The sequence below is a fragment of the Tiliqua scincoides genome, chromosome 4 (assembly GCF_035046505.1).
Source record: "Tiliqua scincoides isolate rTilSci1 chromosome 4, rTilSci1.hap2, whole genome shotgun sequence".
In the NCBI taxonomy this organism is placed as follows: domain Eukaryota; kingdom Metazoa; phylum Chordata; class Lepidosauria; order Squamata; family Scincidae; genus Tiliqua; species Tiliqua scincoides.
This window is the reverse complement of record NC_089824.1, coordinates 10,210,854-10,237,637: the sequence shown is the minus strand read 5'-3', so window position 1 is coordinate 10,237,637 and position 26,784 is coordinate 10,210,854. Positions and strand designations below refer to the sequence as shown.

The following is a 26,784-nucleotide window of genomic DNA, read 5'->3' as shown; positions in this document are numbered from 1 at the left end:
ACTGGTCCATTCAGATCAGCAAGAGACACTTCATTTTATATCCCATCAACTGCAGATGTGAGGTTCATGGGGCCCCAGGCTACAGCCATTCCCACTCTCTGCAAGTTGAGGGAAATTCTGTGTTACATTTAGTGTTATCCACAAATGCTAACCTCCACAATTTGGTAGTGTTGCTGTAGAATGGGTGGCAGTGGTTGAATAAAAGATCAGCCAGAGCCCAGTTTCAGCTCCCCCTTTGCCAAACCCAAGATCTCACATTAAAAGTTCTCAATGGAGGACTTTCATCCAAGCCTTAAGTGTACACCCTGGCCAAGGGTACTAGAATACAGCATTTTATTTTATTTTTCTCTGTTTTAATTTGCTCCCTGTACCTTATAGCCTGGGAAGAAGTGCCTCGCAGTGTACAGGAGAGATGAGCCAATGAATTATACTCTGTCTGGATGTGTGAGCAAGACCACCTACAGGCCAAAATTCTGTGGAATCTGTGTGGACAATCGGTGCTGTGCACCCTACAAGTCAAAGACCATTGAAGTGAGCTTTGTGTGTCCGGATGGGACTGAGTTTTCCAGGAAAATCATGTGGATCAATGCCTGCTTCTGCAACCTGAACTGCAAGAACCCCAATGACATCTTTGCTGACTTGGCTCATTATTACGATTATTCTGAAATAGCTAATTAAGTGGGCCAAACGCTGGAGGGAGAGGGAGTTCCTACACTTTATTACTCTGATTTTACAGAGGACCCCAATAAAAAAAAAGAGTCTTTTGATCAGTACACATGAGAGAAACTATTTGGACCTCATTGTATTAGATGGAATGGTGGTGGTGAAACCTGGTTCATCAGAATATTTTTAGGGTCTTTTCAATAAACAAGATTTTCTGCCTGGTGTAGATCTTTTAGCTGGGGAGGTCCCAATTTTTAAACATTTGTGTTTCACTATGTCGAACAGAATGACTGCCATAGAAATCAGTGACAACCCACTCAGTGCATGTTGGTCTCCAGTGGTGTGTGCCTACTCTCTATAGTAGCTCTTGGGCACACTTGGGCTGTTGCAGTGCCTCCAATCAGTTCAACAGAGCTAGCACATAAGTAAATGCACTATCTACAGTGGTCTGGCATAGAGAAGTAGAGTTGGAAATACAGTTTAAGTTAAACCCATCAGTTTTCCTTCTCCATGGCTAAGAGCACTTCTGAGGCAGACAGCTGGATCAAATTCACCGTATGGGAAGGGTAGATTGACCCTCCACCAGCATGGCCCCAATACAAATCACTCTCCCTTACAGCCTTTTGAAGAAACCAGAAATTACTTTGGTAACTGCAGAGCAGACTAGGTTCCATGTACCAAATGGTAGCTCCTCTCCAAGGCCTCTGGCAGAAGGCTATCTGAAACCCTTAAGATACCAGGGATTGAGCTGGGATTTTCTGCATGCAAAATATATACTGCTCCATTGAGCTATAGCCCATCGCACAGTCGGTCCATACGTGTAACTGATGTAGTAGTAATCAAATGGAAGGAAATCAAATAATGTCAATATGCCAGAGAGCTTTCTGAATGCCTGGAGACCTGGACTGCAGCAGGAGGCTGGTGGGATGGGTGTGGTGCTCCATGTAGTACCTTAGGACACAGAGCACACTGTTATGCAGGAGAAATCTGATGACAGCACAATTGGCTCATGCTACACGGGCATCATAACAAGACACTAGGCAGAGCACATTTGCTATTCACTGAGTACTGAAAGCCACCACTGTTAAGTGGCACATGATGCCTTGTTGTGCAGTTTATGTCCAGAAGACAAAGTATTCCTTCAGGATTTTTGAAAAATCTATATTCCAAACAGTTGCTCTTGGATTGGATATTTGGTGAAATTGAGTAAGAAATTCTTCTCTCCTATTATATTGTAAACAGATAGCATTTTTCTAAGAGGAGAAAATGGTTTGACAGATGGATCGCTTCCTACATCGAGCACACCTTTTGCTTCACTTTTGCCCCTGCCCAAACAGCTGTTACAAGTTCTTGAAACAGTACAACCCTCTACACCAGGGGTGTCAAGCATAAGGCCTGGGGGCCAGATGCAGCCTGCAGAAGCTTTTTATCTGGCCCTCAGGATCTCAGCTGCTGAGCAGTGCCGAGATGTTGCTGCTGAAAGGGCAGCCCACATGAGAAGTGGGTTCTCCCATATCTTGAAATATGATCCAGATTTGTGTATTTTCTCTTCTGTCATTTGCAGCTAATGAGTTCTTAAGTGAGAAAAAAAAGTGCTTATTTTTGGTTATGACCTGTTTAATGACATCACTTCTTGCCTAATGACATCACTACTGGCCCTCAGCAGGCATGATGAATGCTATTCGGCCCTCTGTATGAAACGAGTTTGACACCCCTTCTCTACACCATTTCCTTCCAGGAGCAATAAGACATGAATAGAGACACTGCACAGGGATCTCTTTCAATCTGCATGAAACTCTGCTGTGGGCATGCAGGTCTAGTCTCCAGCCTTTGCCTCTCTCTGCATGACCTGGATCTCTATTTTCTGCTCTGACTCATCCCAATTGTCTTCACGCTGGATGCTAAAAGGGAATGTGATCTGTGTCAAACACAGTTCTTACAGCAGTGTCTTGATGTTCTCTATCCCACAGTTCTGTTCACAGCAGCAGGTGTGGCCAGTTATCTCAAGAAGCATTTGATTGCTTCCTGCCCATATTAAACCTAAGCTGCTTATGCTACAAGACAGGCTGATGTCACTCCTGGATGGAACAAATATCCATTTATGAGACAGGATTCAAACATCGCTAGGACTGTCTGTAAAGAATGGTCATGCTGCAGCCTTGAACAGAGATCATAGACATGAGGCTGCCCCCAAACTGTTCCTTTCTTTAAAGGCAGCTACCTCTACAGCTTCAATGTACTTTTGTAAAATCAACAGTCCTGCCCTGGATAAAGACCCAGCAAAGCTAACTTCTTAAACTCTCATCCCTTAATTAATTGACTGGTTAAGAGCCCAATTCTATCCTTCCTAAAAATAGGCATGCTGAAACCAGTGGAGGGGGAGGGCAGATCAGGAGGGGAAAGGGATTTAAATCCCCTTATTGCTCACTGCAAGCCTCCTGTTTCAAACCTGTGCCGGCAATTTCACTGGTGCAAGTTCAAGGAGACAAAGGAGATAGGGAGGCTTGAAAAAGAGGGGAGAGGATCTAGTGTGCACCATTGCTGCCAGATTCACCCCACCCCACAGATTTGATGTACACTCAGGTTTCATAAAAGCCTTTTGATGAAAAGAGCTACTGGGTCACTCCTATGTGCATGCTAGTTGGCAGGTTAAGTCTGAAGGATTTTCAAAGGCTGGTGAGGTACGACCTGATCTAAACTATTATAGTTATATGGGTGTATTATGGAAAATAAATCAAGTTAATGCAGAAAAAACAAATCCTAACAGCTGTAATGTAAAAAGGGAGATGAGTATTTAATTGAAATAATGAAGGATACTAACTGCTGTAAACAGGAACAATTTCTTCTGGTAGCTAGAACTCAAACCATTCATTCTAGACAAAAAATGATGCAGACATATTTGCAGTTTTGCTGTGCAGAAATTGGTTCTGGATGTAGAACTTCTCATTCTGGGTGTCCCAGCTGTCAGTGGCAAGTTTCTAGTTCGTAAGGCTACAGGGACTTGGAAGTATTATGGCAACAGCTAGATACATCTTATGATCATAAGAGTGCATGTGCACAGCTTCAGAACACTGTCTCGTGCCCTGGCATTTCTCCTAACTGAATCAGGGGAGGGCACTAGGACGCAGGTTGTGCCTGTTGTCTTATGTGCTCCCTGGGACATTTGGTGGGCCACTGTGAGATATAGGAAGCTAGAAGGGTCTTTGGCCTGATCCAGCGAGGCTCTTATCTTTTTCATTGGTCAGGAACTGTTAAAGAACCAATGACATCATTTAGGTACAGATGCAGAAGTGCTCCTGACTGTCCGTAATCTTTATTTGCAGGGACTCAAAAATAGACCCAGTGCTCAAATTATGGGATGACACAGAATCAGCTACTTTTTTTTTTTTTGAAAACTTAAGTAGGACACTTGTGGTTTCACTAAGGGCAGGTCCCCTCTGACCCCTTGTAATGTGAACACCTGCAGAAGTCCACACAACTCCTAAGCAGCAAGGTGCATTTTCAACCTCTGGTTGGATTATATTTGCATGTATAACTATCAATTACACTGACTCATCTAAAGTGGGAGGGCCATGCCCTTTCATACTAATAGAACCAATTCTTTCCCAAAAGGTTGCCACCATGCCCAGGACACAGAACAGACACAAACCGCTGCAAAGTTACAAATTTATTTTGTTTTTGAAATAAATACAAATAATTCATTAATAAACTTTCCCCAAATAGACAAGTTTATCCTCTCGGTTATAGTCTGCTGTTCTTCCCTGCAAACCACCTGGGAAACTCTTCAGTCATTTTACAAAGAGGTTGATTAGTCTACACTAGAGCTTGGTTCTCTTGAACTACCCAAGATGTTCAGGCGTCAAGGTATTTGATGCTGTAGTTGCTTGATATCTGAAAAATCATTAGCTATGTTACAAATTGTGATGTACCAAATAGAAGCCAGTGGTAAAAAAAAAAATAGTATGCAAGAACTAAAGTTCCCATCCATGCTGAAAATTTGTCAGGTTTGCTCCCCAACAAATTTTCATATACAAATTTGTATTTTGCTTCCCAAAATACAGCTCTGCTGAGATCAGGAGGATAACATCAGGTTGCAGAATCAATGTGCCTACATTTTCAGTCATTAAATCTATTGCCATTACAGTCTTGTCTCTCCTTCCCTCCACAGCATATACTTATCCAGCACTTTTAGGGCCTGATCAACATGGCAGCTGCATATGTAGTACTGTATAAGCATTATGCAAGTTATCCCAGACAAAGACAAACCTACTGCTGAATTTGATGAGCACACCATGCAACCTTGATTGGAGCACCCTCGTTGCAACTATTGCAACACATACAATCTTTAGTCAGCAGAGATTAGAGAAAACCAACAAGGAAACCCAGCAGCCTCACCTGCCATGCCTACTTCCCAGGCAGCAATCCTAAAAGGCATGATTATGCCATCTAGCTTAGCTTCTTCCAAATGCTTGCTGAGATACAAGACCAAATGCTAGGTCGCTGTTTAATTCAATTTTAACCTCGCCTTTAACTTGGTTAAGCAGTTTAAATTCTAAAGGAGAAACACTGCAACGAAGTCTCAGATAACATGAAAGAAGGCTTAAGATTTTGTCTGCCTGAAAGTTGCATTAAGTTCCCTATTTTAAATCACATATTAATGTAAGAAAATAGGCCTTGAACACTACTCAAAAGGCCAAAATACACAATACCATTTGATTTAAATATGTACATATTTGAGTAACTCCAGCTTCAAAATGAGGCTGCAATTTTTTTCTTTAAAAGCATCTCATTGTGCTTTGCTTTCCCCAAAGCAAACTCAAATAGGGCAAAGTTTGCCCTCCCCTTTAAAAATCATATGGGTTAGGAAATAGGATATTGAAGCAGATATTCTGTTTTTCAGCAAGACCCTTGGGCACGTTAGGTTTTACTCTTGGTGCACACAAGTGCTGTTACGTTTTGCCATTGAACATATTTTATTAAAGGATCTAGAATTAGTTGGAAGAAAGAATAGCAGCAACCTCTATGAGGGAAACAGTGACTGAGATGTTTGCTTTATTGGCCCCTGTTGAACTCTGGGTGGGGGACAGAGCCTTGTGTTATAAAAAACACTTTAGGTTAAATATCCAATATTGTGATACATGGGGGTGACTGGTAAGTCTGGATTTCAATTAAGCCCCTTCCATCTAACAGGAAACTTCCATTGACTTGGGACTTGGCTGTTCAGTGTTGTTTGCAGAGTTAGGAGTGAGCTCGATGTGGGTGTCTGTGTGAGCACGGTTCCGGGAGCCTTCACCTGTATGGGACCTGCTCCTGACACCTTCGCCAGTGTGGGATCTGCTCCGGGATCCTTCGCCAGTGTGGGATCTGCTCCGGGACCCTTCGAGGGATGCTACGCTGGAACCAGATGCTGTGCGGGATCTCATTAACCTGGTCATGCTTGCAGAAGGCACTGCAAGGAAAATCTACATGTTAAAGGGGCATTGACTATCTGTGTAGTTCTTTTTAAAAATGAAAGTTATCTAGTTCAGCAGATATAAAATGCAGCATACAAAATCTATGGATATAGAAGTGTTCAGAAGATCCAGTCAAGAAGATTTGGGGGGGGGGGGATACTGAAAGGGATGGACAGACCAATAGCATGCCAGTAAGATGTATCGAGGATGCTGCAAAATTCATTTGCAACGGGGAGACAGAAGGAAAGCAGACAGTAGGCCTTGACCTCTTGCAAAGACCTAAGTGGAAGAGGTCAAGGCAGCCCAGAGTTGAGGAAAGGTCTGTCTAATGAATAATCCTTAGGGCTTAGGAGAAAGAGCTATGGTAAGAAGTAGGTAGACATCTGGGATTTGAAAACTTAAGGACAATGGACCCCACGCAGCCAAGGTGGTCAGATGTGGCACAAAGCAGGATTTCATGAGTATCTATTTACAGTTCAACTGTACTTTCCAAGTCAAATTTCTGAACCAAGACGGTCAGCATTTTGTTTCGGTCTGGAAAGTGTGCCATGTGAACTACTGGGACACTTGGGGGCTTTCCGTTTCCATTTCCCCACACTTCTTATAGGCAAAATGAACCTAATCCACATGCTCACAGCGCTTAATGCATCTACAGCAACTCAGACAAGAGATACCCCTATACTGTTGTAAAGCAAGCTTACCACAGTATAAAGCTAGTGCACTTCAAAACATACTTACTATATCCCATTCCCTGTATAAAGTATTTGAAAGCTTCAGCAAGCTTTGCAGGCTGCAAAAGAACAAAACATTTTGACATTATTGCACACATTATATTGCCAATGGAAGACAGTTTCTCTGCTCTGGACACCATACCTCTGAACAATATTTACTTCCTTAGTACCTCCACATGACCAAGGATTTAGTAGCCATCAGGGAAGATGGCTAGAACTGACATCTGTGGTAACATCCCACATTCTACTATGCTACTGAACAGTCAGGAATCGCCCCAAGTAAGGCATCCTGAGCTTTTATTTACATGAGTAAATATGCGAATATGTCGTAATAACAACTTTTGACTCAGTAGCCAGGAAATTCACACCAGCCTAGTGGAAGGTGAGCTAATGGGGTATGGAGTGTTTGGACTCTGCTATTTGAGCAAGACTAGTAGGTCTCAGCTAATAGAGACTCTGACCTTCCACAAAGTGTCTCTTTTTCCATCTGTACAAAGACTGTTAAGAGCCTATTAAATATCAGCTATTTTTCCATATCCCAGACAGAAGAGTTTAGTAAGAAGTTAGCAGCAATTCCAAATAAATTAGGATATGTTCCATTATCTCTGACAGGCCTGGAAGTAGCAGTCGTGCTCATTCATTTGCTTTGCTCTGAAACTACAATGGATGACTAGGGCCTGGTAAAGAAAGTTTAAGCAAACAAGCCGCTACCCATTAGGAGTCTTGATGTTCACTGCACCACCTCAGAGAAAAGTATACTGCAACTGGAATGGAAATTTATGGCCGTATTTTAGACAAGCTGCAAGGACACTCGGGCATCTTGTAACAGAGATCCTCAGAAACCTGTTACTGCAGAGATAGGAGTACTTGGGTCCAATGAGGAAACATTAGGCTGTAGCACTAGGAAAAAACCATCCCCACAGTCAATTCTCTTTAATCAGATCCTACCTGGGAAACCTGAGGAAGACCACCACAGTCGGCCATCTGCAAAAAAGTAAAAAAAAGATTTTGTAACAATTTTAAAAGGAATCTGTTTTGTCACATACACCTACAATTTACACCCAAGACGTTTTGCTACATGGCAGTGCTAAAATACTGCTGCTCACACTCTTGATCTTCATGCATGAAAGTGTATCATGCAGAAGAAAACACAATTTTCTCCTGGATTTGTTTTGGTGCTTCCATAATAATAATAATTAAATAATTAAATAATTAAATAATTAAATAAATAATTAAATAAATAAATTAAATAAATAAATAATTAAATAAATTAAAATAAAAATAAATAAATAAATAAATAACACACTCATGCAATGAGATAGACTCCTGGTTCCCACTAGAAGTGTAGAAAGTATGTCACCCAGACACCTCATTAGGGGAGAGTGTAAAAGGAAAGTGCAGAAATGTCTGTCAGTTCCGAGGTTCCCAAACCTGGAGGGGCTGCATTATTAAAAAGGTAGCCAGATAGCAAGAGCAGCTGAATTTGCATTCATGTTAAAGGGAGCTTGCCATTTCCTTTGGTCAGGTGCAATATTAGTAACAAAAATTGCTGCAAGTCATTATACAAATACAATCTGGTGGTCTCCTTGGTAAAAACACAGTAAGAAAGTGTCTGTTGATGACCAGCATTCATCAGTTCCCTACCACAAATGCATTTTGTCCTCCTAGAATATAACCACCCAAGACAGAGAAGTTTGTAAACAAAGAGGCAGGATTCAATTTATTTTCAACAGAACGGAGCTCTGGAATTACGGAAAGAAGTGCAGAGTCTGGCCTTCAGCCCTGCTGATCATCTACCATTTCAAAATGTACAGCTTTAATTTGAGTAAGTAAAAATACCTGACTTTTATAGAGGAATCTCTAGCATAACTGGCTTGAGCAATGCAACAGCATGACTGCATACACGACATTGAAATGAACATACACTGGAAGAACTCCATCAAAAATCAAAGTCCGTAGATTTTTGCCCAAACAGCCGGGGGGGGGGGGATGCTCCTTCACTAGCTTGGAACAAAATCGGGAGAGGATATTCTGAAACTAAGTCTTGCCAGGATTAAAATCCATTATGGAATGAGTTTCTAAATGTAGCATTATCTTCTGACCTCTAACAATGCTTTGAGTCCTAATGAGAGTACAAAAATATAGGTCAGCCGCTTGGCATACAGTAGAGCAAGAGAAAGGAGGCCATGAGCAGCTTCGTAACTCATGGACTTCAGTCTGTATTGCTTACACATACATACACACACAGTGCTCTCTGGTGATTTTAGAGCTATTGCTCAGTATATCCCTGCCCAAGGGAAGTCCCTGCATTAGGACTAATCACTATGTTAAAATCCATTGGGAAAGGCTTAGTTTTTTATTAAAGCTAAAGAGCTCTGCTTCAGACATAATTCTTACATTACCTTTAGAAGCGTTGTCTTTGTTGGGTCAAGTTTAGCATTGCAGTCAACCTGTGAGGAAAAAAGGAGAAGGTGAAAAGGTGAAAAAGAGAGCGACTAAGATGATTACTGGGCTGGGGCACCTTCCTTATGAGAAAAGGCTACGGCGTTTGGGCCTCTTCAGCCTAGAAAAGAGGCGCCTCAGGGGGGACATGATTGAGACATACAAAATTATGCAGGGGATGGACAGAGTGGATAGGGAGATGCTCTTTACACTCTCACATAACACCAGAACCAGGGGACATCCACTAAAATTGAGTGTTGGGAGAGTTAGAACAGACAAAAGAAAATATTTCTTTACTCAGCGTGTGGTCGGTCTGTGGAATTCTCTGCCACAGGATGTGGTGATGGTGACTGGCCTGGATGCCTTTAAAAGGGGATTGGACAAGTTTCTGGAGGAAAAATCCATTACGGGGTACAAGCCATGATGTGTATGCGCAACCTCCTGATTTTAGAAATGGATTATGTCAGAATGCCAGATGCAAGGATGACAATTTTAGTCTGCTTTAGTCAGTGACAACTGAGTAGGCACCCGATTGCAAGCAAAACAGTGGGTTGAATTTTCTAGGTAGCTATGCATTGAGTCAGTGCTGCCACCTGAAGTGCAGGGGACAACCCCAGTGAACTACTTGCCCTTCCTTCTACTAGCATCTCAATTAGCCACTTTTCCTAATGTGAAGCTACAGATGGGAATCAAAGATTACTGAAGGTACTCAGAACTTTATTATAGAAATAGGACCTTCTCAGTGGTGGCTCCTCATTTGTGTAATTCTCTCCCACTGGAATTAATGGCTCCCTCTCTGGAGACCTTTTGGTAGGGCATCAAGACTTTTCATTCAAGTTTGTATTTCACTGCTGACATGACAGGTTGACACTTAAAGCATGGAATTTTAATAGTTTTACGTGCTCTATTGGGGTCTGATTTCCTTTATTGTTTTATGTTTTAGTACTCTTTTAATCTTTCACTTTGTGTTTTTATGTTGTAAGCTGCCTTGGGTGCCACCAACATATGGGAGAAAAGCAGTGTAGAAATTTAAATAAGTGTTAGTCACTGAGAGCTAGCAGAACAGTGGCCTTGATCCAGGTTCAAAAATCAACCCCGGGCAAGCAACAAATCCTGACTATTGGCAACTTCAAAATGATGGGTTGCATCATAGAGTTGCTGAAGACAACATTGTAAAGCACTTTAGGACACTACTGTATACACAAAACTGAGCAATTCATGGCAAGCAACACTGGCAGTACTACAGAGTACTGCTGTACTCCATCCCCATGCTGGATTTGCACAAGTGGCAAACACAAAGCAGAATCTTCTCAAATTGACTGTACATACCACAGCATCAACCGCAGGAGAACTGTCTCCAACCACCAATAGTGAAGGGCACCTGGAAGCAAATAATTGAAACAGTCATTTCTCCTCATCTTAATGGCTTCATGATTTTATGAAAGTCGTTAGAAAGACATCACTGAAGGTTTTGGGTTGTCTTAATAATATTAAGTTGCCCCATCAAGCTCTTCTCATCTGTTTTTGTTTCATTCACTTGTTTGCAGCCCTCCAAACAACTTCCTCTTCACAGCTGCTTGTTACTGCTTGCCCAACAAACCACCCTCCACTTGTAGGGCAAGCACTAACAAGCAGGCGAGAAGAGGAAGCAGTCTGGAGAGCTTGCATGGGCACGGAGCAACAGTATAAGGTTTGCAGCTATCTGTAGTTTTGAGTATCTGTGATAGCAGCAGGAACATCTTCCTCGTGGCTAGGGGGACGACAACTGTATTTATCAGAGGAGCAGGTAGGCAAGGCAACCATATCAGGCCTTAATGCCTATGCATCTACCTAACACTACAGTGGTCCTCAGTAGATCTCTCTATCCAAAACAGCCTTATGACTGGGTGGAAGAGAAAGGTCAACATTGCCCACATTCCACAATTCAAACAAAGAGGCTTCTGAACTTCAGCCTCCCTGATTCAGGACCAGAACAAGACTTCCTGACACCAGACAGCAAGCCAAATGTTGCCCCCTTTAGCCAGTGATGTGCCAGCCTCCAATGTTCAGCACTCTCCTCCCCTCCATATTTTTTCCTCTCTGACTCTCTTCTTTTTGCAATCAAGGGAATGGAAGGAAAAGGAAAAGTGAAGATAAGTAGGCAGATAAAACACAGGCACCTACCACTCTGCTTCCTGAAATGACTGCTTCAGTTGGCCTAATGAATGGGCCAGCCCTGCGCTGATCATTCAACAATAACTAGGGTTATACAGATGGACTTCAGAATCCGCAGGTGGGATCCATCCAAGGACCTCTGGGTGTGACTGTTGCATCTAGTGGTATTCAGCGGCCCAGAGAGGCCGTGTAGCCTCCCTGGACTTCAGGAAGCCTCTCACACAGAAGACACATCCAGTCACATCTGGTAGTTCAGGTGAGGCCCTCCACCGGGGGTCTGGTACCTTTGCCAAGTCAAATGCGCAGGTGTGGATAAAGAGGCCCCACCTGTATTTTGCTTTCTATGTTTTTTATATTTTTATTTCTACTCATTTTAAACTAAGGTAATAAACTTCACGGTATGACAGTTATCAAGTCACTACACATTTGTGAGACTCAGTAACTGGGACAGCTCAACAATAAGCCAGTTACCTTCCAGTTTTTAAGTACTTAAACCCCGTAAGCTTCAGTTTGTTGAGCCATCAAAGGTAAAAGACTAAGATCTACCTACCATTACCTTCTTAATAAATGAGATTAGAAAGCAAGTCGATGTCACCCTTCCTCATGTCTACTGTTGAAGTTAAGATCTTAAGAATCAGAGGAAGCATTTGGGGGCATAGGGAGATACAGAGACTGCCTGAGTATCAGAAGGAGGGCAGGGCACAAAGCCATAAATTGTCCTTTGCAGGTGCCTGTCTATTCATATGTCTCTCAAAGTAGGGCACTGTGGCCCTTTGACTCTAGTATAACCCCTCCCCCTAGAATCTCACAGATAATTCTGACAAGAGTTTTATCGTCTCTCCCCCCTCCCCACACACGTAATATAAAACTTCTGCCTGAGAAGAACTTCAAACAGGTACAGTTCAAGGATTCAGCTCTGATAAACCCATGTAGATAAGGTCAGGTCATAATGGTAGGTTCAGGATCCACTTACTAATGCAACGCAACTCTAAATGTCAAGACTTAATTTCCTTAATTTCATTTCCTATTCTACAACAGTGCCATATTTGCCAATACAGCTCTTTGCAATCTACCTGAAAACTGGAGAGAAAAATCTAAAATGAAATAGAGGAATACAGGCAGTTACTTCTACTTCTACTTCTAAAGTGGAAAGCAGGTTTTTTTTTCTACTTGTTTAAATTAAACCTATACTTAACCCAGGTTAAACCTAATCTAAGTTAGAACATAACCTAAACAGGTCAGTAAATTGGGACACAGGATCTAGAGAGCAATAAATAATTAAACAAACCCAAATAAAAACTAGCTTGAGGTTACAAAAACAGTCCAGCCTAAGAGAACAGAACTAGGAGGGAAAGGACCTAGGAAGGGCCAATTCCCAACCCATTAAGAGCCCCATTAGGCTAATCCAAGCAGTCCATTCAGGAGCCTGCAGAGTAGGTCACGCCCATCAGCAGCCATTTGCCTTCCTGAGCTTTTGTAAACTCACCTGGGAAGGCCAGCCCCCTTTCAATCAGGAAGGAAGGAGGGGGGAGGAGCCAGCCAGGAGTATAAAGCTAGGCAGGCCATCGCGTGAGGCTCTCTGCAGACACGTGTGGCCTCTGGGACACCAAGTGCCTCTGGGAACTAAGTGCCAGGTAAGGCACAAGAGTTTAGCATCTGGGCGAGTTCAGCAGCAGGGCGAGGAGGCCAGGGCCCCATACACTGCCCTTCCTCTTCCCTTGAGAAGAGGGCTGCTATCCAGTGTACAGTTTTCAAAAGGACCCCTAAATAAAACAACAACAACAACAAAAAAGCTATGCAGTCAGACAGCCAGCAGCAGGGTGGGGGCTATCCAGTGTTCTGCATCGAGTGCCACATGTATGATTATATGCCTCTGGGCCATAAGTCATGGGTGTGTCCTAGGTGCAAGGAGCTCCAGGCTCTCAGGGAACGCGTCCGCTCCCTTGAAGCCTTGGTGGCCGACCTGGAGAAGCGCAGGCAGCCAGAGGAGGACCGTGGGGAGACTTCCGGGGACGATCAGGCTTCGTCCCAACCTCAGGCGTGCAGCTCCTCGGCTGCCCGGGTGGGAAGTCTCGGGACTGGAGGACGTCATCCTGGAGCGGAGGGAAACAATCCCCTAGGGGGGATCCCTTCTCCAGGGGATGGGCCCGTATCCGAGCGCACTCGGGATACTCCTCGGCGGGAGGGGGGTCGGGGGCTTCTTGTAGTGGGGGATTCGATTATTAGAAACATAGAGAGGGGGGTTTGCGACGGATGTGAGGACCGCATGGTGACTTGCCTGCCTGGTGCGAAGGTTGCGGACATCACTTCTCGTCTAGACAGGCTGGTAGACAGTGCTGGGGGAGAGGTAGCGGCTGTGGTGCATGTCGGCACCAACGATGTGGGCAAGTGTAGCTGGGAGGTCCTGGAGGCCAAATTTAGGCTTTTAGGCAGGAAGCTGAAAGCCAGGACCTCAAAGGTAGCGTTCTCTGAAGTGCTACCTGTTCCACGCGCAGGGCCAGCTAGGCAGGCGGAGATCAGGGGTCTCAATGCGTGGATGAGACGGTGGTGTAGGGAGGAGGGGTTTAGATTCGTTAGGCACTGGGGAACGTTTTGGGACAAGCGGGGCCTGTACAAGAGGGACGGGCTCCATTTGAACCAGAATGGAACCAGACTGCTGGCGCATAACATTAAAAAGGTGGCAGAGCAACTTTTAAACTGATCCCTGGGGGAAGGCCGACAGGAGCCGAGGGGCATCCGGTTCGGGACTCCTCATCCCTATGGGATGAGGATGGGGAGGTTAGAGAACAACAAGACAAAGGCAGGGTAGGAGAAGAAATTGGGAAAGGTAGGGTGATGGGATGTGATAGACGGTTTGGCACAATGAGAGGATGCGGGGACAAAGGAGCGAATAAGCAGCCCATCCTGGGGCATTCCGTGTATAAATGCTTTTATGCGAATGCCCGAAGTCTACGAGCAAAGGTGGGAGAACTGGAATGTCTGGTGACAAGGGAAAATATTGACATAGTGGGCATAACGGAAACCTGGTGGAATGCGGAGAATCAGTGGGATACCGCAATCCCGGGCTATAAACTCTACAGGAGGGACAGGCAGGGGCGTGTTGGAGGTGGGGTGGCCCTTTATGTTAAGGAAGGGATAGAATCCAGCAAAGTAGAGACTGAAGGTGGGTCCGACTCCACCGTAGAATCTCTGTGGGTTAAATTACCAGGCTTGAGCAGCGATGTAATACTGGGGGTGTGCTATCGTCCTCCAGACCAGAAATCTGATGGGGACCTTGAAATGAGGAAACAGATCAGGGAGGTGACAAGGAAGGACAGGGTTGTAATCATGGGGGACTTCAATTATCCTCATATTGACTGGGTCAATTTGTGTTCTGGTCACGATAAGGAAACCGGATTTCTTGACATGCTAAATGACTGTGGCTTAGAGCAGCTAGTCACGGAGCCCACCAGAGGACAGGTGACTCTGGATTTAATTTTGTGTGGTACGCAGGACCTGGTTAGAGATGTAAACGTTACTGAGCCATTGGGGAACAGTGATCATGCTGCGATCCGTTTTGACGTGCACGTTGGGGGAAGAATACCAGGCAAATCTCTAACAAAAACCCTTGACTTCCGACGGGCAGACTTCCCTCAAATGAGGAGGCTGGTTAGAAGGAGGTTGAAAGGGAGGGTAAAAAGAGTCCAGTCTCTCCAGAGTGCATGGAGGCTGCTTAAAACAACAGTAATAGAGGCCCAGCAGAGGTGTATACCGCAAAGAAAGAAGGGTTCCACTAAATCCAGGAGAGTGCCCGCATGGCTAACCAGCCAAGTTAGAGAGGCTGTGAAGGGCAAGGAAGCTTCCTTCCGTAAATGGAAGTCTTGCCCTAATGAAGAGAATAAAAAGGAACATAAACTGTGGCAAAAGAAATGTAAGAAGGTGATAGGGGAGGCCAAGCGAGACTATGAGGAACGCATGGCCAGCAACATTAAGGGGAATAATAAAAGCTTCTTCAAATATGTTAGAAGCAGGAAACCCGCCAGAGAAGCGGTTGGCCCTCTGGATGGTGAGGGAGGGAAAGGGCAGATAAAAGGAGACTTAGAGATGGCAGAGAAATTAAATGAGTTCTTTGCATCTGTCTTCACGGCAGAAGATCTCGGGCAGATACCGCTGCCCGAACGGCCCCTCCTAACCGAGGAGTTAAGTCAGATAGAGGTTAAAAGAGAAGATGTTTCAGACCTCATTGATAAATTAAAGATCAATAAGTCACCGGGCCCTGATGGCATCCACCCAAGGGTTATTAAGGAATTGAAGAATGAAGTTGCAGATCTCTTGACTAAGGTATGCAACTTGTCCCTCAAAACAGCCACGGTACCAGAAGACTGGAGGATAGCAAATGTCACGCCTATTTTTAAAAAGGGAAAGAGGGGGGACCCGGGAAACTATAGGCCGGTCAGCCTAACATCTATACCGGGTAAGATGGTGGAATGCCTCATCAAAGATAGGATCTCAAAACACATAGACGAACAGGCCTTGCTGAGGGAGAGTCAGCATGGCTTCTGTAAGGGTAAGTCTTGCCTCACAAACCTTATAGAATTCTTTGAAAAGGTCAACAGGCATGTGGATGCGGGAGAACCCGTGGACATTATATATCTGGACTTTCAGAAGGCGTTTGACACGGTCCCTCACCAAAGGCTACTGAAAAAACTCCACAGTCAGGGAATTAGAGGACAGGTCCTCTCCTGGATTGAGAACTGGTTGGAGGCCAGGAAGCAGAGAGTGGGTGTCAATGGGCAATTTTCACAATGGAGAGAGGTGAAAAGCGGTGTGCCCCAAGGATCTGTCCTGGGACCGGTGCTTTTCAACCTCTTCATAAATGACCTGGAGACAGGATTGAGCAGTGAAGTGGCAAAGTTTGCAGATGACACCAAACTTTTCCGAGTGGTAAAGACCAGAAGTGATTGTGAGGAGCTCCAGAAGGATCTCTCCAGACTGGCAGAATGGGCAGCAAAATGGCAGATGCGCTTCAATGTCAGTAAGTGTAAAGTCATGCACATTGGGGCAAAAAATCAAAACTTTAGATATAGGCTGATGGGTTCTGAGCTGTCTGTGACAGATCAGGAGAGAGATCTTGGGGTGGTGGTGGACAGGTCGATGAAAGTGTCGACCCAATGTGCGGCGGCAGTGAAGAAGGCCAATTCTATGCTTGGGATCATTAGGAAGGGTATTGAGAACAAAACGGTTAGTATTATAATGCCGTTGTACAAATCGATGGTAAGGCCACACCTGGAGTATTGTGTCCAGTTCTGGTCGCCGCATCTCAAAAAAGACATAGTGGAAATGGAAAAGGTGCAAAAGAGAGCGACTAAGATGATTACGGGGCTGGGGCACCTTCCTTATGAGGAAAGGCTACGGCGTTTGGGCCTCTTCAGCCTAGAAAAGAGACGCTTGAGGGGGGACATGATTGAGACATACAAAATTATGCAGGGGATGGACAGAGTGGATAGGGAGATGCTCTTTACACTCTCACATAATACCAGAACCAGGGGACATCCACTAAAATTGAGTGTTGGGCGGGTTAGGACAGACAAAAGAAAATATTTCTTTACTCGGCGCGTGGTCGGTCTGTGGAACTCCTTGCCACAGGATGTGGTGCTGGCGTCTAGCCTAGACGCCTTTAAAAGGGGATTGGACGAGTTTCTGGAGGAAAAATCCATTATGGGGTACAAGCGATGATGTGTATGCGCAACCTCCTGATTTTAGAAATGGGTTAAGTCAGAATGCCAGATGTAGGGGAGAGCACCAGGATGAGGTCTCTTGTTATCTGGTGTGCTCCCTGGGGCATTTGGTGGGCCGCTGTGAGATACAGGAAGCTGGACTAGATGGGCCTATGGCCTGATCCAGTGGGGCTGTTCTTATGTTCTTATGTACTGGGCCAAGGCCACTGCCTATACAGCCCACCTCTTACTAGCCTAAAAGACTCGCATCAACTTACTAATGCATTGTAACATGTTCACCGTATCCTAGGACTTATGTCATTCATGCAGTAGGAACCTAGACGGATTTATTCCTCTGCCCCTTCTTATACCCATAGCATTCAAACATGATCAGTACTTACTGTAGAGTAACAACTTGCGTCCCAGGGACAGGGCGCTCAATGTCCAGGTCTCTTCGGCTGAAAAATGAGCAGAAGAGCATTAAGCACAAGGACTTTTCGCAACTTTTGTGCACTATTTCCTTAAATGGTTCAGAGTTGGCAACACATGGCTGGGGAGCCATGTGCAACCCCCCAAGGTGCATGCACACTTGTTAATGTTAAGCTTTTCAATATTTCTAGCTCTCAAGGTTACTCAAACTTGAGAACACAAGGCTGGTGTTTTAAAAGTTCACACACCAAAAGGTAAATACAAATTTCATGTGATTTATATTCCAAGATCTCCAAGTTCTCCCTCCTCTCTCTACTGCTTTTCAAGGGCTTGAAAACAAGGTTTTGAGTTTTGGGAGCAGTAATAACAAAGACTCAATTTTAGGAACCAGAATGGCTGAAGCAACCTGGAATACGGGTTTGAACCTTCAGCTTTCAGTTCTTTTGTAAGTAGTACAGCAAGCCAGTTTGATAAATGGAAACCCAAAATTTAGCACCAAGCTTGTGCTATATATTAGACCTGCAGGGAAGCCTGAGTTTCTGTAGCAGATTCTCCTAAACTAATTGCAGAGTATGTTTTCTTTAAGAAAACTGAAGAAACCAATAGTAGATTACCTGTTGTACGAGTTGACGAAGAGATGCAGATTGTTTTGATTCATATCATTGATGATGTGCTGGCGGTAAGTATGGATCAAGTCATGGTTGTTGTGAATCTCTTCCTGAATTTACAAAAATGAAGCTGTCAAAAAACAAGCAAGGAGGCCACACAATCCAATGAAACTCAATGCTGACTTCCATTAATTGGAAATAAGCTGTTGTTGAGCCAGAAGGCTGCTTGAATATCAAATACTCCCCCATATTCATTATGACCAGCACTACACATACTATGCAGTGCTGTAAGAATGGAATTCTTCCATACGCTCAAAGACAGAAGGCCAAAACCTGACAACAGAAATACATGACATAGAGCTTTTGCAGAAAGGCAAATAACCTATGCAACCCAATACTTAGGTGACTACCAAATATTTCATGCAGCAGAAGTTTTATAATGGATAGCAGTCCGTCTGAATTCATACCAGCACTGTTACACAAGTGGCTTGGTTCTCAGGCCCAAATCTTAACCAACTTTCCAGCACTGGCATAGCTGTGCTAATGGGATGTATGGGGCATCCTGCAGTTAGGTGGCAGTCACTGAGGCCTCTTTGTTCCCTTACCTCAAAGCTGCATTGCCCTTATATTGGTGCTGGAGCATGGGGTAGGATTGCAACCTCAGTCTCCCAAATTTATTGTAGTGCCACCGCATTTACACGCAGAAGTCTTAGGGACTGAACTGCATTATTAATTTTAGTGACATGTGATCATACAAGACTATGTCCTTAAGTCTTAGAATCCATGACATGACAAGCTATAGTTTTATGTAAGCTACCAGCATCTCCTATGCATATGGAAAAAGTGAACCTTGGACAGTTCTTAATGTTCTGAAGAGTTTAACTACATATCACCTATTCTACTCATCTGTAGATGTTTGAAATTTAAACACAAGGAGACACGGCGTTAAGAGAAGAATCCTTTGCAATGCTTACCTTGCCAAAAAGATGAGAGATGACCATATCTGGTAGGGCATGAGCCCACCCAGAAATCTAGAGTTCAGAAAACATGTTTTAAGATAGTTTAAACAGTCTCTGGTGGTCAAAAAATAAAATTCTTAAATTCTTCAAACATAAAATCATACTGTAGTCCATTTACACTCTCCCTCTCCCCAAGCTAAAGAGATCTTTAAGTACGGAACAATGCAGTTCAACTTCATGCTTTTCAACATTTTTCTTTTCATGGCACACTGACCTCTGTGGTTCTCATATCTTGTGATGTCTGGAAAACACTTTTGGGTTCTGCAGCTCTGTTCTTAGGGCAACTGTGTGTAGTAACAAATTGTCTGTCCCTCTTCCTGCACCAACAGAGACAACGGAGGAAGAGGGGCACACAATTCATTACTACAGTCAGCTGCCCGGGAAACAAAAGCCAGAATTGGTTTTTTAGCAATTTTGAACCGCAGTGCTCCAAACTCCTATAGCACACTCGGCGACCTTTCGTGAAACACCAATTAGCCATGGCACAGTGGTTGAAAATCACTGCTTTAAGATCTATAGTCCTTGAGGATTTATGTTAAGGTACTACAGACACAAGTCAAATGGGTCAAAATATTTTACTGAGACTACAAACTATGGCATTAGTTAAATTCAAATGCCAATTCATCAACTGTCAGCAAGCAAGACAACACCCTGATTAAGCACGGAGACCAAAATAGTGAGAGGGCCTCTTCATGAACATTTGATATGTCAGATTCTAAACAAACCAGTATATCACAATCATGGTGTTGAGAGTCATTTACCCCTGAACAGAGAGATCAGTCACAATCAAGGAACAATAATTCCCACAACCAGTATATCTTATTGCCATCATGCCACCAACATACATAAGGCAAGGATACACATCTTTTAAATAAACCAAGCACTGTTCAAACATTATAAACCTCTGGATGGTGTACACAGGTACAGTGCCCATAGAAGGAAATGGGCATCAAAGTCCCACTCCAACATCAACATGTCCTGAAACCGTATTCACTCCCCCAGCTCCTCTTAAAGTATTTGTCTGAAGAGAGATATGCTGTACTTGGCAAAAGACTCCCCCAGTGTTTAAGAACAATGGGCTAGAAAAGTCCAAAACTGTGCTTCAGCAACGCTTGATATTGCATAGAAGAATTCACAGGCTTTAAAAAAGATGCAATATTTACCTTGGTTGCTGCCCAGTCCATCCACCCTTCGGCACATGGGTTGACATTAATAAGGACCAGACCCTCCACCATGTCAGGATGGTTGAGCTGCAGATTGAGAAGTCATGTGAAAAAATGGCCAGTGGAGAAACAAAATGCAGCATGAAGATTTCATTTTTAAAAGGACTTAAACAACTCCATGTCAGATACAGAGTACACCGCCATCTTCATGTTGAAGGCACATAAACGAACAAATTAATGCATGACACATCCGCTAGTCCTGAACTGGTAGTACTCCCAGTACTGCTTTATGAACCGTGGCCTACCTTATGATAAGGACAAATAAAGCATTTCCATCTGAATTTATCCAGCACTTCAAACTGTACTTTTCCTACCCAGGTTTTAATATAGAAGAATGCAGTTAAAAAGCTATGAGCCATGATTTTTATGCCTGCCATATGATAGCCAGATGCACACGTGTCATGCAATGGTATGACAGAAGCTGCAGATAGCATGTTGAATATAGTCCCATACTGTAACATGCAGAAACTTGTAAGAAAGCCACCGTCCAAAAAACACTTACAGCAAATCTGGTTAAGATGTAGGCACCAGCTCCAGTTCCCATTCCGATCACACTCTTCAACCTATGAAGGGTAGTTACAGATGTGGTCAAATACGCTCTAGGCACATCTGAGAAACAGCTTGTGCTAGCGTGCTAATTCTTTCCCATTTTCATTTCAGCAATCCTTACACAGATATTTCTCTGGAACAATTCTGCCATGTGGGACACGACCCATACATATCACCCCGCCATGTGAAATCAGTTCCATTTACTTGGCCTGCATAGCTTTTACCCTAGTAACCACAGAGAAGCACGCTACATTCTTATGTACTTTTTTCTCCTCATATGACACTAAGGTGTGCCAAAGCCAAGTCACCGCAGCCTCTTAAGACATGTGCAAAAAGCATCTTTATAATAAATTGGTCTTATTTATGATTGGAGCCCAATTCTTCCACACTGGTATGGAAATATGAGATCATGTGGCTGAAAATGAAAGAAAGACACTTGAAGCCCAACTTAAATTAGCTGAGCAATAGCACTGTATCCATTTCAAATGAGGTGCAAGTCTACATACTGAACAGCTTAAAGAGTTGCAAAAAGCTAAGCCTTGCCACGAAATGGACAGACAACAGGCATTTCCTATACAATAGCTACACCTTACAAGCAGCACTGTTCCTGGACAAGGGTAACTATAATTCCAGGCAGGCAGTAGAGGTAATCAAGTTTCACAATTAGGGTGTCCAACAAAGTCTGAAAACGGAGACATTAGATAGGCAAAGGGCCTCTTTTACTGTGTTGGGCCAGCCAGGATTGCCTCCATTATCTAGTGACTTCTGCAGTTAGCACAGTACCTATAGAACTGTGACCCTATAGACTAGGGTCAAATGTACAATGAACTCCAGGGCTGCTGCACTTTGAATGTAACATTTGTGACAGAGTCATCAGGTGTCAAAATAAACCTCTTTAGGCAACTGAGATTTGCTATAATATGGGAACAATTGCTTGACTGAAGTGACACTGGTAATCCTAAACGACTCAGCTATAAAGGAATAACTCTACTCACCCAAATTGTTTGAGGATCCCAGGAAGCATTTCAGCCAGTTGATCCATGGAAGGATACATGTATCTACAAGAAACATGACTGAATAGTCAGAATTCTTTCTCAACTTCAGTTAAAGGTTAGGATGCAAAATCCTGAACAAAGGCTAATGTAAACAGACAAAAGCTCATACAGTGCAAACTTGCTTGCCTCAAACTATGCCAGTATACTAGGCTGAGACTATCCTATAAGACAAATGTTCGTCAGGAAAAGCATTTGGATGTCTTAGCTTAATTTTCATATTTCATTACATGGTGTGACAGTTTCATGCACCTTATTCACTGTCATGTTTTTGAACAGAGGCTGCACCTGGTGACAATAATCCCATTTACCACTATGGGAGTTGAATAGTCAGGGTTAGCCTGGCCACCAAAGAATAGCCTTCCTTCAATTGCACTGAAGCATTGCAGGAGGAGTGTGCATACAGACATGTAGTGGAAAAAAGTTTTCATATAAAACTATACTATACACATAGCAAGTTATGTTTTCAGGTACAGACACTATACAAGGCAGAGAGTTGGATTTGTCAGACTAGGGTCAAATGTGCAATGAACTCCAGGGATTCTCTGTGCTGCCCTGCCTACCCTCAATGCATTCTAGGAGCTGTCATTGCACCCAAGGGTTCAGCTAGGCAAGCCTTCTGATATGGGTCCTCAGGCAATACCCCACCCAGACAAGTTCTAGGTTTCAGCCTAGAAAAGTTTTCAGCCTAGAAAAGAGATGCCTGAGGGGGAACATGATTGAGACATACAAAATTATGCAGGGGATGGACAGAGTGGATAGGGAGATGCTCTCTACACTCTCACATAATAACAGAACCAGGGGACATCCACTAAAATTGAGTGTTGGGAGAGTTAGAACAGACAAGAGAAAATATTTCTTTACTCAGCGTGTGGTTGGTCTGTGGAACTCCTTGCCACAGGATGTGGTGACAGCATCTGGCCTGGATGCCTTTAAAAGGGGATTGGACAAGTTTCTGGAGGAAAAATCCATTACGGGGTACAAGCCATGATGAGCATGTGCAACCTCCCGATTTTAGAAATGGGCTATGACAGAGTGCCAGATGCAAGGGAGGGCACCAGGATGAGGTCTCCTGTTATCTGGTGTGCTCCCTGGGGCATTTGGTGGGCCGCTGTGAGATACAGGAAGCTGGACTAGATGGGCCTATGGCCTGATCCACTGGGGCCGTTCTTATGTTCTGATGCCACCCCTGAAGCAGCCATGTTTGCTGTCATTTTAATGTGCAAAGACTTCTTGAAGTGTACTTTTCTGAATCTGAAGTTTAGACTGAAAGCACATTGAGCAACAGCTCAAGGATTCCAAAACAGATGGATTCCAAGGAAGCCTCAAGGGTGTGAAATCACAGCCTTTTCCTTACAGAGAGGCAAGAGCTCATTGCAAGTCACCTTGAATGCTTAAAGAAAGCAAGGCAGACATGATGAAAATGCTTTGCATAAACTTTGTCAGAATGCCAGATACAAGGGAGGGCACCAGGATGAGGTCTCTTGTTATCTGGTGTGCTCCCTGGGGCATTTGGTGGGCTGCTGTGAGATACAGGAAGCTGGACTAGATGGGCCTATGGCCTGATCCAGTGGGGCTCTTCTGGTGTTCTTATGTTCTTAAACTGCAGAATCCACTCACCCAGCTGGAAAGGAGGCTGCTCCATCATGCTGCCCAGGGGCATCCACGTGGCAGACTGCAAAGTGATGTGTGATTTCCTGCATGTCTTCAAAATTGAAGAGAGGGTTGAAGCAAGTTTTATCTTTGGGGGAAGAAGAGGAGAACTGTTAAATGTTTGTGTGACCCTGCAGTAGGAAGACTCTGAGCCCATGTGCACACCCACACACCTGTCCACCCTAGAGTTTGATAACATGTCCACATATGTAGCAGCAGTTAGGATTTTCTTTGGCAAGAAAGTGAGAGTGACACTCAGTCTTCATCAACTTGTAGCTTCCTGAGAAATACTGCCAAAACAGGAAGCTTATGATGACAAGGTATAATTCCAAAAAGCTCGTCTGCTTCTGCAAGACCTCACTTTTCAGTTAAGCAAACTAGCCACGGACTACAAGCACTTTTGCAATACACAGTCCAACAGAAGCTTTGCATCAAGAATTGGGAGAGGTAAACTTTAAGCGTCTGTAAGCTCCAGTTGCTCCAGGCACTAAATGCTAATCTGCACAGCACTTTGTTTCCAGTTGAGAATAGTTTTGAAACAGAGGGCATTCTCTACCAGACCTGATACAGTGCACAGATGGCATTATGAAGGCACTTAGCTGGTACTGGGGCTCATGCCTGCAGAGCAGGGGCAGATCCAGTGTTTGTGTCTGGGGCGGGGGCCATAAGTACTCCATTAACTGGGTAGACCTTGGCTCCCAGTTCAACTTAACGACCTCCACGGCTGTTTGCTGGGCAGGTAGCCCTGGACTCCTGCCCAGACCTACCTGCTGTGTAGACCTGGACTCCTGCTAGAACATGGCCTCTGTGGCCGTGGTTTGCTGGGCAAGTAGACCCGGGCTCCCGCCAGGGCTTCAAGCCCAAATCTACCTGCTAGGTAGACCAGGGCTCTCAGTTGAATTGGCCTCTCTGGCTAAGGTTTGCTAGATGGGTAGATCAGGGCTCCCACCCAGACTTGTAGCCCAGATCTACTCCCTGGGTAGACCTGGGCCCCCATTCCAACTTGGCTCATCAGACCCCTCCCCCCAGAGGGTGTTCCTATTTCACCCAACTTTGCTCCCCATCCCAGTGGGCGCCCTTTCCTGCTGGCGTGACAGTTTGGGGGGGCCACACACCCATGCCCCCCTTGGATCTGCCCCCTGCTGTAGAGAGGGATGGCAACAGCCAGAAAGCCCCTCAAGTTGAGGGGACTTGATTTGGCCTTTTAGATGGACATTTGGTAACCAGTACTCTTTTTAAATTTATAATTCCCCTTTCATAACTAGTAAGTGAAACTGCCCTACCTCCCCACCCCACAGAATAAATTAATTGTCCAAGCACCAAAAGCGGAGACAACTGTATATTGAACTGTGAATCATTTATAAAGCAGAGAAGGAATTAAGGGGAGAGAAAAAAGAAAGGAGATGCAAAAAGGGTAAGGAATTTAAAACAAATTGGAAGAATCTACTTCAAAAAGCTGGACACCCTAATCTGGACCACAGATTCAAGAACTGCAACACCTGCCTTAAGCTCCGAGCATAGGATAAATGGATTCTTCTACAGTCAACTTTGGAAGCATGGTCTGTTGTACTGACAAAGCAAGCCCCACTTCAAAGGCAACTCTGTTTTCTTAGCTGATCAGTACAGAAGAGTGCAGCAAAAAAAAAAAGGCACTATGAAAACTTGCTGTAGGATTCCTAGGTGTGTCTCTAGCTATATTACCAATGGCTACACTTGATAACTGCTAGGAAGATTCTGCTTACCATGGGGGTCACTTGCATGAACATTAAGATTACCCAGTGTGTTGCAAGCATGGAGTAATGCATAAGGCAGTAAAGCAATTGAGATTAGATGCAGATCTTAAGGCACAATAAACTATGATAGGAATCAAGATGTGTCCTAACTAAGACAGTTTATTATCACACTTACGATTCAGTCCGATATCATGGTATGTTAGAATGGCAGGCCTGTTTCCTCTCGGAGTCCCACACATGGTGACATGGACAGAGCCATGCACAGTTTCAACATCTTGCTCCTATGGAAGAGAATGACAACCTTATGAACACTGCACAGAACAGCCAGAGAAAAAGTTCCTACCTCCAACCAAAGGATGCCTGAATTCTTTAATCGTGGAATATTACTAATAAAGACAGACTGCATGCAGGTGTCTGTTTACAACTGCTCTTAAGTCCCAGCAGTAAAGTCTTGCCTTGCAACAAGAATAAGAAAACTTTGTTTGGGCTTCAGTTCACTGCATCCACAGTGATCTGTGCCCTGGCAAATACCTTGCATTGGATAAAGTGATTTGACCATTTGGTTCCCACTCACCCCCCATTTAATGTTTTACTAGGAAAAGGAAGCCTGCTTTAAAAATCTGCAAAATTCTACCATGATGACTTCATTACGCCAAGAATATTAAGCTGTTATCTTCTGCCTGCAAGCTCAGGGGATGGTCTGAATGACAGTGATACAGCAACCTTGCTTTATATTCTGTAGCACTGGATCTGCATGATAAGATACCTTCTGGGAACCTGATGCACTCCACATCAACTTGAGTTCCCATAGGTGAAGGTGGAATATAAACAAAGCAATCCTAGTCTGCTAGGCAACCGTATCTCTGCACAATAAGTTTGTTTGCTGTTTACTCAAAAATTCTAAAGGTTTACAAAAAGTTTTAAAACTGCCTGAAATTTGTCAATACAAGATTAGAAAAACATTTCCTGCACTGTCAGTAGTACCTCTGAGGTGCTATTGGACAGCCCCTGAACAGAACAGGTAAACAGATACTTGGATATGGGAAAATGATTTTCAATGTCTAGAAATCTACTTGCTTACATCTGTACAAGTACTGCTGCCAGCAAGCCTGACCTTCAAGTTGCAGCATCAACAATTTTTTTACACAAGCCCAGTATCCATCAACAAATATGGTCCAGGTTACAACATGCGCCCTTACACAATGAAGGATGAAAAGTCAAAATCTGGTGTTGCAGCTCTTGCTCTGGATTCAAAGGCTTTCACCGCATCATGCTGCACATATCAGCATGTTTAAATAGCATTGCATGTAGCAAGTTTTGAAGCAGAGCTAATTAAGGAATGCACTCCTGCTAGATCAACCATTAATAACAGCCAAGAA

General features: G+C 44.0%; 2 protein-coding genes across 3 annotated transcripts in view; one reads left to right on the top strand and one right to left on the bottom strand.

The window, feature by feature from the left end:
- CCN4 (cellular communication network factor 4) overlaps positions 1-819 on the top strand; it is a 30,435-nt gene extending 29,616 nt beyond the window's left edge. Inside the window, exon 5 of the mRNA XM_066625069.1 lies at positions 379-819. Within this exon, the coding sequence (XP_066481166.1) occupies positions 379-678 (300 nt within the window). The 3' untranslated portion in view covers positions 679-819. The remainder of the gene's footprint in view (positions 1-378) is intronic.
- Positions 820-4,381: 3,562 nt separating this feature from the next.
- Positions 4,382-26,784, bottom strand: part of NDRG1 (N-myc downstream regulated 1) — a 49,929-nt gene continuing 27,526 nt past the window's right edge. Inside the window, exons 4-17 of one of the 2 annotated variants that reach the window (XM_066623106.1) lie at positions 25,581-25,686; positions 23,640-23,760; positions 21,963-22,025; positions 20,921-20,981; positions 20,359-20,445; positions 19,151-19,207; positions 18,183-18,286; positions 17,541-17,597; positions 10,619-10,670; positions 9,250-9,297; positions 7,796-7,831; positions 6,855-6,906; positions 5,957-6,112; positions 4,382-4,554 (exon numbers count right to left, since the gene is read on the bottom strand). In XM_066623106.1, the coding sequence (XP_066479203.1) occupies positions 4,523-4,554; positions 5,957-6,112; positions 6,855-6,906; positions 7,796-7,831; positions 9,250-9,297; positions 10,619-10,670; positions 17,541-17,597; positions 18,183-18,286; positions 19,151-19,207; positions 20,359-20,445; positions 20,921-20,981; positions 21,963-22,025; positions 23,640-23,760; positions 25,581-25,686 (1,032 nt within the window). In that variant the 3' untranslated portion in view covers positions 4,382-4,522. Of the gene's footprint in view, positions 6,113-6,854; positions 6,907-7,795; positions 7,832-9,249; positions 9,298-10,618; positions 10,671-17,540; positions 17,598-18,182; positions 18,287-19,150; positions 19,208-20,358; positions 20,446-20,920; positions 20,982-21,962; positions 22,026-23,639; positions 23,761-25,580; positions 25,687-26,784 lie in introns of both variants that reach the window. The other variant, XM_066623107.1, reaches the window with a different exon arrangement.